The sequence below is a fragment of the Phacochoerus africanus genome, chromosome 7, assembly GCF_016906955.1.
Source record: "Phacochoerus africanus isolate WHEZ1 chromosome 7, ROS_Pafr_v1, whole genome shotgun sequence".
Lineage (NCBI taxonomy): Eukaryota > Metazoa > Chordata > Mammalia > Artiodactyla > Suidae > Phacochoerus > Phacochoerus africanus.
Genome location: NC_062550.1, coordinates 69,802,246 through 69,817,241, shown reverse-complemented (window position 1 = coordinate 69,817,241; position 14,996 = coordinate 69,802,246). Strand labels below are relative to the sequence as shown.

The following is a 14,996-nucleotide window of genomic DNA, read 5'->3' as shown; positions in this document are numbered from 1 at the left end:
AATCGGCCCTTTCGTCATTATAAAACCATAGGTTCCTTCTTACCTATGTCAGTATTCCTTAACGTGAAGTCTGGGTTGTTAGCTGATCACATAGTAAGCCTAGCTTTCTTCTGCTTTCTTTTTTCACTATTCATATCTGTTACGGACAGAATTGTGTGCCTTCGCCCCCCTGCAATTCCTATGTTGAAGTCTTAGCCCCAAGTAACTCAGAATGTGACCGTGTTTGGGGAGAGGGCCTGGAAAGAGGCAGTGAGGTTAAAATGAGGCCAGTAAGGTGAGTCCTTATTCAGGCTGGCTGGTGTCCTGCAAAGAAGAGGAAATTTGTTCCTGTAGACACAGGGAATGTGTGGGCACAGGGCAAAGACCAAGCCAAACCGAGGGGAGAGTCCCTAGAAGGAATGACACTTCCTGGACCTTGATCTTGGACTTATCCATCCGGAGCTCTGGGGAAAGGCTGACCTCTGGCATTTGTTACAGCAGCCCTGGCGAACTACCACAGCATCTTTCTCTTTTCTTTCAATCACATCTTTGATAGATGGCCCATAAGTGGGTATCTTGATTTAATCCACGGGTGGCCATCCCTGCCTTTAGCTGTAGTGTTTTATTTATATATAATCTAATTATGATATGATTGGATTTAGTCTGTCATTTTTCTTTTTTGTGCCACCGTTCTTCCTTTTCTGCCTTCTTGGAGGATAATTGAGTATTTTTTTCGTATTTCCTTTTAATACTTGTGTTGGCTTTTTGCCATACCTCTTGGCATTGCTATTATTGTGGGCACTTGAGAAATAAGATGCAGTATTCTGACCACAATCTCCTTAGAATTCATGTCCTTTCACTTTCCCATGCAGCGTCAGTCTTAGAACCATCTGTTCACTTTCCCTCTCTCCATCCTGTGTGGAAATTCCACCTCACAGTACAGTGTTGTTATTTTTGCTTTGAGAGGTATTTTAAGGAAACCAAGAGATGAAAGCATAGCCTGTATTTATAGTTGTTTAAGTTTACCCACATTTTTACTATTTCAGATGCTCTTCTTTGTTTTCTGTCTCTTTCCATATGGTATTATTTCTTTGCAGCTGGCAAAAAGTTCTCTCAGTTTTTATTTCACATTCATTTTTCCCCCACTTTCCAAGGATGCTCTTGTTGGATATATAATTCTGGAGATGTGGCTTTTTTTTAATTTCAACCTTTTCAACACCTTATGGCTTCCATTGTTTTATGATGAGAAAGCATTGTTTTATGATGTGAATCTTCCATATGTAAAGGTCATTTATCTGCAGCAGCTTTCAAGATTTTTTTTTCCTATGGCTGCATCTGCCGCATATGAAAGTTCCCGGCCAGGAGTTGAATCACAGCTGCAGCTGCCACGTACACAACATCGAATCTTTTAACCCACTCTGCTGGGCTGGGAATCAAACCTGCATCTCTGTAGTCAGATTTATTATTATTATTATTATTATTATTTTGTTTTTTAGGGACACACGTGTGACATGTGGACGTTCCTAGCCAAGGGGTCAGAGCTGTAGCTGCCAGCCTACTCCACAGCCACAACACCGGCAGACCCAAGCTGTGTCTGCAAACTACAACACAGCTCACGGCAATGCTGGATTCTTTTTTTTTTTTATAGTTTTATTTTATTTTATTTTATTTTTGTCTTTTTGTCTTTTTCCTTTTGTTGTTGTTGTTGTTGTTGCCATTTCTTGGGCCGCTCCTGCGGCATATGGAGGTTCCCAGGCTAGGGGTCAAATCAGAGCTGTAGCCACCGGCCTACGCCAGAGCCACAGCAACGCAGGATCCGAGCCGCGTCTGCAACCTATACCACAGCTCACGGCAACCGTTAACCCACTGAGCAAGGGCAGGGACCGAACCCGCAACCTCATGGTTCCTAGTCGGATTCGTTAACCACTGCGCCACGACGGGAACTCCTGGATTTTTTTAAACGTATTTTTTTCTTTATTCTTTAGATAACATGTTAAACAGCTGTTCTTTCATCTTCAATCTAGTATTAAGCCCATTGAGTAAACTTACTCCAGATATTGTATCTTTCAATTTTCGATGAATACTTGGTTCTTTTTTTTATTATTTATTTTCTCTTTGAGTTCCTGATCTGTTCCTTATTATCATTCTTTCCTCTAAAACCCTTAAATATATATTTATAATTTAAAGTTCCTGCTTGCTTATTCCCAGATCTGGGTCCTCTCACGGTTGGTTTCTAGGGACGGCACTTTCTCTTGGCTATGGGCTGTTTCCCCTTATTTCTTCTCAGAGCATCTAGATTGTGTCATCTCACTTGAGAGGCTTACTGGGATCTTGATATGGTTGTGTTTGTATTTTTCAAATAGAAACAATGTCTCTCTTTAAAGGAGACCCAAATTAGACTAATCGAAGGCTGATATCGATTAAAAATTTTTCCTTGTTTTCAATAATTCTGTCTGAATTAGTCAAAATTGCTGGGTTCATTTGTATATGGAAAAAACCTTGAATATTTAAAAACTCTGGAGTTCCCATTGTGGCGCCGCAGAAACAAATCCGACTAGGATCATGAGGTTGTGGGTTCAATCCCTGGCCTCACTCAGTGGGTTAAGGATCCGGCGTTGCCATGAGCTGTGGTGTAGGTCACAGATGCGGCTCGCATCCCGCATTGCTGTGGCTGTGGCGTAGGCTGGCAGCTACAGCTCCGATTAGACCCCTAGCCTGGGAACCTCTATATGCCACGGGTGCGGCCCTAAAAGACAAAAAGACAATAATAATAATAATAAAATGAAATTCTGATCTTTTTTTTCAGCTTTGCTTTCTCTAGATTTTTCCAGTGTCCCCCTTCCATAATTCCTTACTCTCATATTCTGGGATACTTTTATGTATTAATACAGAAAAGAAAAGCTAAGAGAAGCAGAGATAAACTTTATTGTAATAGAAGAAAGGGAAAAGGTGGGGTTACATTTTTATAAATATCTATAAATATAGAGCGACAGGCAAAATCCTCCAAATAAATAAATAAATACTGCCACATGCTAAGGGACCCAGGAAACCATGAGGGCTGCCTTGGCTCTGCCAAAGAGAAAGCCCCAAAGGATGGTATGGAGTGTGTGAGACTCCAGCCAGTTTTCTGCCAGAGTCCTTTCCATTTCGTTGTCCAGTAGTTTCAGACAATATGATGTCTCCAGTGGGAAACAGAAAGTATAAAGAAAATATTTGCCACGCCCTGCTAAATAGTATTATACATGGTTTGAGTTTTTGAAATAGGAACCCATCCTTCACATTCAGCTTAAAACCACCAGGTGAGAGCAGCTGTCCACTGTCTGTCTCCCAAGGAGAAGAATGGATTGGTAGCTAAGCAGGGGGATGGCAGGGGGGAAGGTGAGTGGGAAGAAGCTGCCTTTCAGATCTACTTTGCCAGCTGATATTCTGAGCTTTAGGGGCCGCTTGAATAGAGGTAGGAAATGGGGCCCCTGAGGACAACTAAGTCATCACCCCCCACCCCCAGTCCTGGGGCTCAGCTGTTCCGTAAGTGAGGGTTGACTCCTGGGGGAGTGTTGGGGCTCCTGGGACTGAAAGCTGTCTTCATTTGGTGCCCCCAGAATTTCAAAGGGGAGTAAGACCCAGACGTGTCAGCCCAGGAGCCTTTTAGCCAAGCCTCTAGCCGTGGCTGCAGAGCCACAGAGGTGACAACGAGGAGCTGACAGTGATGCTTTTCCCGACTCCTACACCGTGGTGCCTGGTGCTTGGACCTCCCTCCCTGCCCCATCATTGATGCCACTTCACAAGCGGGCACGACTGGCTAGTCCACAGAGAACCCAACCCACAGCACCCCCGTGGTCTCAAGCCCTCCCTGCAACACTGCATTTCATCCAGAGTGGATCACCACTCCACCTGGAAGCAGAGGCTTAATCAAATGCCTCTTAGGAGAATTGGAATTTAGCTCCACTTTGAAAAACAAATCCAGGCAGGGTGGATTTTCAGAAGTCAGGACCAAAGCTCCTCCTCTGGCCCAATTCACTCAAGCCAAAGGCAGGGCCAAGAGGCGGGGCTCTGTCGGGGGCACTTGGGAAAAGCAGGGTCACTCTGGGTTCCTGGCTCCAGCTGCAGAGAGAGAGCACAAGCAGGACGAGGGGGCCACCCCAAAGGGAGTCTGCATTTCTGGCGGGATTCCTGCCTCAGTTCTCCCAGCATTCCTTCTGGCTAAATTCTGACTAGCCCACTACCAATCTTGACAGCTCAAGAAAGAATGAAGGCTTGAGATTAAGATTTTTCTGGGTTTGCCTTCGCACTGTGGATGCCCCAGTTCACGGTTGCAAACTCAAATGCCAACAAGGTCCAGGCAGATGACCTGAAAACAGAGTGGGAACTGCTGGCTCTCTCCCGCTCCCTTCTTCACCTTCCAGGAGGTGAATTCTTTTAGCTTTTGCTAGGTTCTTTGTTATTTATTTTTTTAAAGGGCCACCCCTGCGTGTATGGAAATTCCAAGGCGCTATGGGTCAAATGGAGCTGCAGCTGCCGGTCTACACCACAGCCACAGCAACAGCAGATCGGAGAGGCGTCTGCGACCGATACCGCAGCTGGCAGCAACGCCAGATTTTTAACCCACTGAACGAGGCCAGGGATGGGACCTGCATCCTCCTGGATACTAGGCAGGTTCGTTTCCACTGAACCAGAATCGAACTCCCTCTGCTCTGTTCTTGATGCTAGACTGATGGAGAGGAGAGGTGAAGGAGATGGAGAGGAGAAGGGTGGGCGGGGATCCCGTCTCTCCCACCAGAGTGCATACAGCTGGAACCGGGAAGGCAAGGAACTCCATCCCTCAGGCCTCAAAGGGCGATCCCCCGGGGGGAACCTCCTGGGGAGGGGGCTGTAACCCCACCTCCCCTGCTCGGGGTGTAGGGGAGCCGGTCCTCGAGGCAGTTTGGCTTTCCGAGTCCCGCCGCCCTAGGCGAAGCTGGGGAAGGGCCGGCAGCGCTCGGCGCCCCCACCCCAGCGCGCGCGTCCAGCCGCTGGCCTCGGAGCACCCGAGCGGGTCGCTGGCCGCGGGGCCGCCGTCCTCGGCGCTGGGCAGCTCGCGGGAGCAGGAGACAGGCGCGGGCGTGGCGCGCACGCGCGGCTTCAGGACGCTCAGCGGGTCCCCGCCGTCGTGCGCGCTGCGCGTGTGGCGCCGGGGCCGCGCGGTGGCGAAGTGCAGCAGCGGGATCTCGTTCCTGCGCGACAAGAACTGCGCGTACGGGGGCGGGTTGGTACCCGGCAGAAAGGCCCGCTTGACCCGGCCCAGGCTGACGAGGAAGCGGTAGTGCGGCGAGTGGTACACGTCGTAGCCGTTCTCCAGCGTCCGCTGCCGGAACCTGCAGCTCTCGGGGCTGAAGTGCAGCTGAAATCGGGGCGGGGCGATGGGTGAGGCGGGGCGGCCCCAGCCCCCGACCGCAGCCCGCGGGACCTGGGTGTGACCGGCTTCACCCCAGGGTCCCAGCCCTCCCACCGGCTCTACTGGGGCGGCACCTTTAACCCCGCCTTGCCCTGCGGGAAAAGTGATCTCTACTAATTTCCAAAGTGCCTGGCACCCGACGCAGTTCTGACAGGCAGGTGGGGACCGCCTCGGGGACTCGCCGCCGGCGCGCCTGGGGCCCTGCCGCCGGCACGTGGCTGCCCGGAGCCGGGCGGGACCGTGCCGATGCCCCTGTGCCCGCTTTCTGGAAGGAGGGCAGCTTGCCTACCTACGGCCTTGTCCCGCCCTTTCAATGCCTTTTGCACCCTCTTTTGGCTCAAAGGTGGCTTGGGGCTCTCTCCTCACCTGGAGAGGGGTGGGCTGGGGTTTGGGGGGCCACACGTGAGTGAGGATACTCCCATGGGAGACAGAACAGAGTTTGGGAATTAGGGACGCGAACTTCACCAGACCACCTCCCTGAGCCCTCACCGCCACTGACTAGTACTGGCTTTTGCTGAGTGCCTACTAAGGGCTTTACACATTGTCATGTAATCCTCAGAGCCCACGGAGTATTTTACTGATGAGGACTCTCCATATGCCTATAAGCGGTCAACAGATATTTATGTGTTTATTTGTCCATATTCATTCAACAGCTGTGTATTTACTCTGGGCCAGACACTGTGGTAGGTGCTAGGACCCAGCAGTAAGCAATCCATGAAGTCGTTGCTCTCTTGGAATTTCAGGTGGGAATTACTTCTGGAAGAGGCAGTCCTGCTCCTGTCCTAAGTCCCAATGCTTTGGAATATGCTGCTCCCATGCTTGTGGAACTCTCTTACCAGCCATCACAGCTGGGAGCAAGAGAATTCCTTACAGATCTTGAACAGGGGGTGCCCCGCAGAGCACGTGGTCCACCTCACTTCATTTTCTCCAGCCGAAGAAACTGAAGGACTTGCCCAAGGTCAAGGACATCTAGTAACAAAATCATGAGACCCCAGTGGCTTCTCCCCCTTTCTTTCTAATAGACTGCACAACATGAACGCACATGACTTGAGGACCAGGGCTGCAGACAAAGGTGCCGTGCTAGATACAAAAATGGGGACCACAAGGAAAAAAGAAAAACGTGGACCAAGGGGCAAGTGAGCCCAGAGGCTGAGAGCCTGGACAGTCTGGGTTCAGACCCCAGGTGTATAAACCTGAGCATTTGCTACCCGGACTGAAAAAAAGTACTCAGAGAAAATATCTCCACGGCACACTGCACGTGGAATCTTTAAGCTATAAAATGCCGTGTCTTGCCAGAGAAACTCATTCGCCAGTAATGATCCAGCACAAAAGGAAACTCACCGATCCAAAAATGTTGCCCCTTAAGTCCATGCAGAGGTATCTCCTGCTCATCACGCCTGTTATGACCACGAAGCCTGCATCCTCCGACCTGATCATTAGGGCACCTTCAGAGAAAAGCATTCAGATGAAACCAGTGCTGAGAATCCAGTCCCCACCTCCAGGAATCCTTCCTTGATTGATTTTGGGGGTGGTGGTGGTGATGGCTTCATAGATGGGTTATTCAGCCTCTTTCTTCTGACTCCGTAGCCCCTGCTCCCCTCCACCCCCCATCTAGCTTCCTGCTTCTCCTTCTGCCTTTAAGGAGCACCCCAAACTCCACCTGTGCCCACATGTTTCTCTCTCTGCCTGGGCTGTCTTTGTGTTCCCCTTTGGCTGGCTCATGCTTCTTCATGTTTATGGTGGTGGTCATTTTCTCCCAAGCCTTCTGCTTTTGTGATTTTTAAATCTCTGCCCAGATGTCTTTCACATGGAGTGTGCTTCTCCACCCAGGTAGCTGGGCAGGAGTCAGTGATACAGCGGTCAGCACCTTTTATGTGTCAAGAACGGTGCTGGAATGGATCCCCTCCTCCCTCCCCTGCTTATCAAGGACACTTGTGGTTCAAGGCCAGGCTCAGGTGTCGAGATTTCTTTCTTTTTTTTTTTTTTTCCTTTATCTTTTGAGGGCTGCACCCACGGCATTTGGAGGTTCCCAGGCTAGGGGCAGAATTGGAGCTGTAGCCTCTGGCCTACACCACAGCCACAGCCATGCCAGATCCGAGCTGTGCCTGCAACCTGCTCCAAAGCTCATGACAGCACCAGATCCTTAACCCACTGAAGAGGGCCAGGGATTGAACCTGCATCCTCGTGGATGCTAGTCAGATTCGTTTCATTTCTGCTGAGCCATAGGAACTCCAGTCATCACAATTTCTAGGGAGACTTTCCTAATCTCTCCCTAATCAGAATGAACTATTCTTTTTTTCTCAGGCCCCTCTGCACAACTCATGTATCAGAGCGTGTGTCCCCTGCTATAATAAGTTCACAGATCTTATCAGATCACAGCTCCCTCCCCACTGCCAGAGTGGCTTGCTTGGAAGCAGAGGGTTTAGCTTTCCTTGTTAAAAAGATACATGTACCCCAGTGTTCATTGCAGCATTTTATACCATAGCCAAGACATAGAAGCAACCTAAATGTCCCATCAGCAGAGGAATGGATAAAGAAGATGTGGTGTGTGTGTGTGTGTGTGTGTGTGTGTGTGTGTGTGTGTGTGTGTGTATATATATATATATATATATATATAATGGAATATTACTCAGCCATAAAAAAGAATGAAATAAGGGCATTTGTGGCAACACAGATGGACCTAGAAACTATCATATTAAGTGAAGTTAGACAGTGAGAGACAAACATCATATTACTTATATATGGAATCTTAAAAAGGATACAAATGAACTTATTTGCAGAACAGAAAAAGACTCATGGATTTTGAAAAACTAACGGTTACCAAACAGGATAGGTAGTGAGGAGAGAGGGGTAGACTTGGGGTTTGGGAGGGGAATGTTCTAAAATTAGGTTGTGATGATGGTGGTACAACAATAAATATACAATTCATTGAATTAAAGAAACAAAAGAAAAGATCCCAGGATGCAGGGAATTTCTTCCGGCTTTGTCATTGCTGTTCTCTGTCATTTTCTCACTTGGTGATGTGTCTACTCACCTCCTCCACCCTGCCCCACACGATCTTTCAATGACCCTCTTGAAAACTAGCCCTGGACAAGGGCCGAAACCTGTTCATAGGACCTGCTCCATAAGTAATGGATAACAGCTTTAAGTGTGACCACCCCCCTCGCCCCTCCCATGGGGATTTGCAATTTTAACTAGTACCAATGACTAGTTAAAGTCAGAAGTTCCTGCTTTGTAGCAACGGCACAACTGGACCCTAAAAGATGAGCTATGAGTGATAATTCAGCAAGACTTCCTCCCCAAACACTGTTTATTTATCTGACATTTTCTTTTTTCTTTTTTCTTTTTTTTTTTTTGCCTTTTTCTAGGGCCACACCTGCAGCATATGGAGGTTCCCAGGCTAGGGGTCGAATCGGAGCTTTAGCCGCCGGCCTACACCAGAGCCACAGCAACTCGGGATCCGAGCTGTGTCTGCAACCTACACCAGAGCTCATGGCAACGATGGATCCTTTCTTTACTCACTGAGCAAGGCCAGGGATCGAACCCGCAACCTCATGATTCCTGGTCGGATTCGTTACCCACTGAGCCATGATGGGAAGTCCTATCTGACATTTTCTATTAGAATCATTTCTTTAAGTCTCGGGGCCCCTTGCCTGTGCTGCCGCATTAATTCCCCAGGCATCTTGTTTGGCCTCACAGTCCCCAAGGTGAGGGGGAGCCCAGGCAGCGGTTCAAATCTTCTAGAAACTCAGCCTGGAGAGGGTATAAATGCCGGGGATCTGTGCCCACTAAGTGGTGGTGCCGCATGGGGTGACATAGCCCAAATCTACCCCACTGTAGGCTCTGTACAAAGCCCTCTGGGGAGAGAACAGGCAAACTCTAGCTGAGTGCAGAGCCTGACATGGGCTGAAATCAGAATGACAGAACGACGGGCTAAGGGAAGTGCAGGTGAGAGGAAACAGAGAAAGAGGGCTGAAGAGATGTCATTTGTTTCCAAATAGTAAAATCTCCATCTCGGGGGTGGGGGGGTGGGGAAGGGAAGGGGTCTACTCGTGCATCCCAGATCTAGGGTTTATCTAAGGCCTGAGAGAAATGGAAGGAGCGTGGAAGAAGTTGTTTCTAGCCTGATGAATTTTCAGCCTAGTTGGGAAAAAAAAAAAATCACATTTTGTAACTGGTTGCACTCTAAGTTCGCAGAACATCTTAAATTCTCAAACAACTGCTGTTTTCGTCTGTGTTACCAGTATCAGTATCGGGAGTGGCAGCATCCCAATTTAAGTGATGAGGAGGCAGGATAAGCAATGAGGTCCTGCCATGTAGCACAGAGAAGTAAATCTAGTCCCTTGCGATGCAACATGATGGAGGATCATGTGTGAAAAAGAATATATGTGTATGTATGACTGGTCACTTTGCTGAACAGCAGTAATTGACAGAAGATTGTAAATCAACTATAATAAAAAATAAGAATTAAGTTAAATTTTTAAATAAGTGATGAGGAGACAAAGGCAAGATTTAAACTCAGGTCAGACCCTCACATCCTCTTCCCACCACCCGGGAGCAGTCTCCAACCGAAATCACAGCGAGCCTGAGGAGACACGGTCAAGGGCCAAAGTCCCTGCTGCAGCCACAGGCCCCCAGGTCAGGGAGAGGTGCTGAGCCAGGAGGCTGGAGGCCAAGGCACTAGGATTCTGTCCCCCATTGCGCCTTGCACTGACTTTGTAGCCTCAGGTAAGTCATCGCTCCAGCCTCAGAATCCTCAGCTGGGAAGAGAGCGGAGTCACAGCGGGTCCGCCTTCTTCCCAGGGCTACAGAGTTAGGATCAAGTTGGGGGGGATGGCAGGGGGGCTGCTGTAAAAGGGCGCTGAAAGTGGTGAGCAGACGGAAGCCGTGTTAGGATGGCTGGCCCGCCCTTGATGTCAAGCCTGCACTCTGGCAGTCACCAGCTGATACCTGGGTGTGGGTGGGCAGTGTGCATGGTTTCCAGAGCCAGTGCCACCAGAAGAGAGCCTGCAGGTGCACCGGCAGCCACTGCTGTGAGGACACCCAGGCTCGAATCAAACCCACAGGAGCCGATGCCGAAATTCAGCAGATGGAAGAGCCGATTCCCCTCCCTGTACAGACGTGCAAGGCAGGTCTGCACAGACCCAAGGGCAGATGTGGCAGAAGGAAGGCACATCTCTTGCAGCCAGGCAGGCATCAAGGACATGTCCTCCAGTGACGTGGACCCCAGAAGACGCAGGGGACCAGGGCCCCCATGTCCCCTGGGTCATTTACTGCCTCTGTGACCTGCAGCCACTTATTTGAGTTCTTGGACCTCTGTTGTTTTTATACAACACATTGGTCATCTTCGGGATGTAAGGAGATAATATTTTATCCACTGTAAACACACTTTCTAAATGCCAGTAAATTGTTACTATTACCACTTTGTGCAACCTCCACTATAAATGTAGAAAATTGTCTTTTTTTTTTCGTCTCTTAGCCAGTAAATAATACATAGGAGGACAGATGTCAAGTGCTTTGAACTCCCCAAAAGAAAGATAATATTGTGAGAGACTAAAGAGCCCAAGGATAGTTCAGCTTCAAGTAAAGAAAGTGACACTGGGGAAGGTGGAAGAAGTAAAGAGACAGGCTCTAGGGAGTGGAATTAGCTGGGGGGTAATGAGCATCGCTTTGCTGCCGTTTCCACAAAGTGGGATCAAGGGGAGCAGGAGGGGGGCTTGTTCACGGGAGGAAGGACACACAGACCCCGGAGAGGCTCCCAGCATCCATGCAAGTCTCAGGGCTATAGAATCTTGCAGGCAGATAATTGCACGACGGCCAACAAACCAAAGATAGGTTGGGCACACAACTATTTCTCAAGAATTTAGAAAAGCACAATAATCAAATGAAACACATTTCACTGGAAATGTATAATTAATTAGGAGAGGGAAAAAGCACCTCACACCTTAACGTCTATGGAAAAGCATTGCTTTGCACGCTTTACAGAGCTCATTACAAATCCTTCTCCAGCCTGTTACTTAGTTGTGCCACCTAGCTACACACGTCAGTGTTTCTTCCTTCCTTTGTAAGTGGTAACATTTAATCTTAATGTATAAGTAATATATATACATCTATAATATATATAATGTGGAATTATATAATATATAATTACATATAAAGTATAATTATATATTATGTAATATATAATTATATATATTCCTTTTTTGGTAACTTTTAATCTTATATATATATAATTATATATTCCTTTTTGGGTAAGTTTTAATCTCAATGTACATATATTATATAATAATATATAATTATATGTATTATAGCTATATAATGCTTATGATAACCGATTTGAATAGTACAAAAGGTTATATAAACTAGAAAACGTGTCTTCCTTCCACCCATCCCCACCCAGTCCCCACCCATGTTTGTTAATTGTCAGAGACACAACGCTTTAGTGAGGGTCTATATTGGACAGAACAAAAGCACATTTCTGTGAAGAAAAGAAATCCAAAGTCAGTTCAATTCCCTTGGCGTCCTCTTGGTCTTTTTAATTCATTCCAACTAGTGCTCTGTGCCTCCTGGGGGCTGAGGTCGGTGGATACAGGAGGGCAAGTTCCGGGAGTGGTGCCGTAAGCTCAGTCGTCTGAGCCCACCCCCCTCCTGGCACCACTCACAACCCCCACCCAGGACGTGTCTTGGGAGTCTCCTTTCATCAAAGGGATTCTATGATTCTAGATAAGTTTTATAAGCATTCTCTAATTGTCTGCAGCCTTTTCCATCTATGGGAATCAAAATACCATAATCTACTATCCTGCATTTTAAATTACCTCTTATCTTGAAGTAAAGGGGGCCCTCCAGGAGAGGTGCAAATTTGCTTTTTCTTAAAAATCGGATAATGAGCTGAGAGACCCGAAGTGATGAAAGTCTAGAGGTGCTGGAAGGGCCAGGGCTTCTTTTGAAGTCACACGGCTTTGCATAATATCGGACACACTGGAGGTTGTGCTAAATAGCCATTGAATAAAACGAGCAATAATTTGGATATGTCAACTGTATCCAGATTTCTTTCAGATTCTCGCTATGGGACTCAAACTTGGCTTCCAAGATGTTGACTCCCGAGTCCTACTGTCCTCCCCTGAGTTCGGGAGCCTGTTTGATATTTGGGAGACCCTCCTCCTTCCCCTCATCTCCTGTCATCACCCGTGGAGAATTTGAAGAGGTTCTGAACTAAGCATGTGCTTCTATCTTGCTACCAGGTTTAAGGACCTTTGACTCTTGGCCGGATGAATGTCTTGCATACAGCACGGCCGCGGCAGGATGACTGAATAATTTAGTACAACAACAAAGGGCAAGCCATTATTCTATAAGAAATTGGCTTTGATTAAAGCGACTATGATTACTCTCTCATTCCTTTACTCGGACCTATTTGGAATCAGTTGGCATTTTTTCTACATCCTTAGAGTAATTTTTACAAGTTCTCCTAAAACAGAAGACCTTGTCTTTTTCAATTTGTCTTGCCATCACCCCATTGTCTCTTCTGGAGATATCTGAAGCACAGCTATAACTGGCTGACTGTTGTGATCCAACTTTCCACAGACCTAATCTTTAAAGGCATTCTGGTTGTTCATCTTTTCAGTGAGTTCTCAGCCAGTTTCATTTGCTGCTGAGTGGACCCTTCAGCTCCACAGAGAAGACTCACTAGCTCATACGATACTGGGTACCGCTGAAGCCCCGAGTAAACCTGCGGGATGCATGAGCCCAGGGATGGCTGTGTGGATGCACTGGGGCAGGTGCATCAAACCCTCCTTCCTGGACAGTCTGTCTTTCATGCATTTTCCTGAGATCTTTTATAAGGCCAGCATGCTGGAAGCTCGGGGTTGGAAAGAGCCCCCTGGGTTCATCCATTCCAAACCTTGGGAATCTTCTTCACAACCTCCATGGCTAACTGAGTCATGAGCCAAAACTCAGTGACTACGGACTGATCTGGCTTCTTTCCCTCCCAGCCTCCGTGCCTATGTTTTGGACATTTTTTAATTCTTTGGACAGGGCAACGAGAAACTGGCTGCTATCGTGCGAAGACAGATTTTAATTGAGATGGGAATTATTCTTGTTGGGAGAAACCAGTATATTAGGGGGTTTGAGGAGGTGGCAGAATTTTCTCCCAAGGTTTAAATACACACACACACACACACACACACACACACACACGAATCCTGGACAAGAAGCCAGGAGGCTGGATTAGCCCTCTGGTCCAGCCAGAGTCTTCCCAAGTCCCTGCAAGTGGGTGCGCAGAGGAGCCCCCCTTTTTCCCAGCCCAGACGGCACCCCCACTCACTGTAGATGGTCTGTTGGGGTGAGCCATCCACGTGGCCATCCTTGTGGATCTGCAGGTGGTAGCTGTTCCTGGCCGTGGCCGTATACAGGTGGGTCAGGCCGCCCCAGCCGGAGCTCAGCAGCGGGGAGGTGTCAGGATAGGCTCTGGCCGCACAGCACAGGGCGCAGACCCAGAGCCCGAGGCGGGCCCCCAGCATCGCCGCTCTCTGACTGGCTGGCGCGGAATTTGAAACCTGACCCTGCCTCCCCAGCTCCTTGGAGACCTTGCAGACCTATTTCTCTTCCTCACCGGTTTCTGGCCTGAGGCTCCCAGGCTGCATTCCCTCCTTTTTTCCCTTGGACTTTTAAAGGGTAGCACTGTGACATCAAACAGGAAAAACTCCGCTGTCCACATCCTCTGTGTTGTAATCAGCCCATTTGAAGAGAATACAGGGACCTTTGAGGCTCACGGAAGGCACTTCGGTTACACACACACACACACACACACACACACACACACACACGTTTCAAGCCAATGCTCCAAAAAGTGAATGATGTGTGGGCAAAAGTTATCTACGACTCTGGGTTGTCCGCTGACCCGCCTCACTTCCACCAGGAAATGTGAAGGCAGCCCACGGTTCTGAAAAAAATCCAGCTTCGGTCATGTAGTCGACAGACGCCTGTGTAATTAATCTCCCATCAAGTCACTCATTTTGGTTTTCTCAGTCTGTTTAATTCCAATCAAGATCTGTGCATCCAGAGCTTTCTCTGTGCACAGCACTGGGTGGGTGTGGGGGGTTTTTTTGTTTGATTTTTGTTTTTTAAATTTTTTCCCTCTTTTTTTTTTTTTTTGGCTTTTTAGGCTGCACCTGCAGCATATGGAGGTTCCCAGGCTAGGGGTCAAATCAGAACTACAACCGCTGGTCTATGCCACAGCCACAGCAATGCCGGATCCAAGCCAAGTCTGTGACCTACACCACAGCTCATGGCCACGCTGGATTCTTAACCCACTGGGTGAGGCCAGGAGTCAAACCCGCAACCTCATGGTTCCTCATTGGATTCGTTTCCATTGCACCACAACAGAAACTCCTGTTTATTTTTATGGCCAAACCTGTGGCATATGGAGGTTCCCAGGTCAGGGACGGAATCTGAGCCACAGCTGAAACATACACCCCAGCTGCAGCAATGACAGATCATTTAACCTACTGCACTGGGCTGGGAATTGAACCTATGCCTCTACAGAGACCACAGGCGCTGCAGTTGGGTTCTCAATCCACTGCACCACAGC

The 14,996-nt window shown here is 48.2% G+C and overlaps 1 protein-coding gene across 1 annotated transcript; it reads right to left on the bottom strand.

The window, feature by feature from the left end:
- Nucleotides 1–4,649: 4,649 nt before the first annotated feature.
- FGF23 (fibroblast growth factor 23) lies at nucleotides 4,650–13,982 on the bottom strand. Its single transcript, XM_047788578.1, is given in 4 exon segments — nucleotides 4,650–5,004; nucleotides 5,006–5,356; nucleotides 6,752–6,855; nucleotides 13,731–13,982. Coding segments are annotated over 4 exon segments (732 nt in total). The 5' UTR covers nucleotides 13,927–13,982; the 3' UTR covers nucleotides 4,650–4,923.
- Between the last annotated feature and the right edge of the window lie 1,014 nt (nucleotides 13,983–14,996).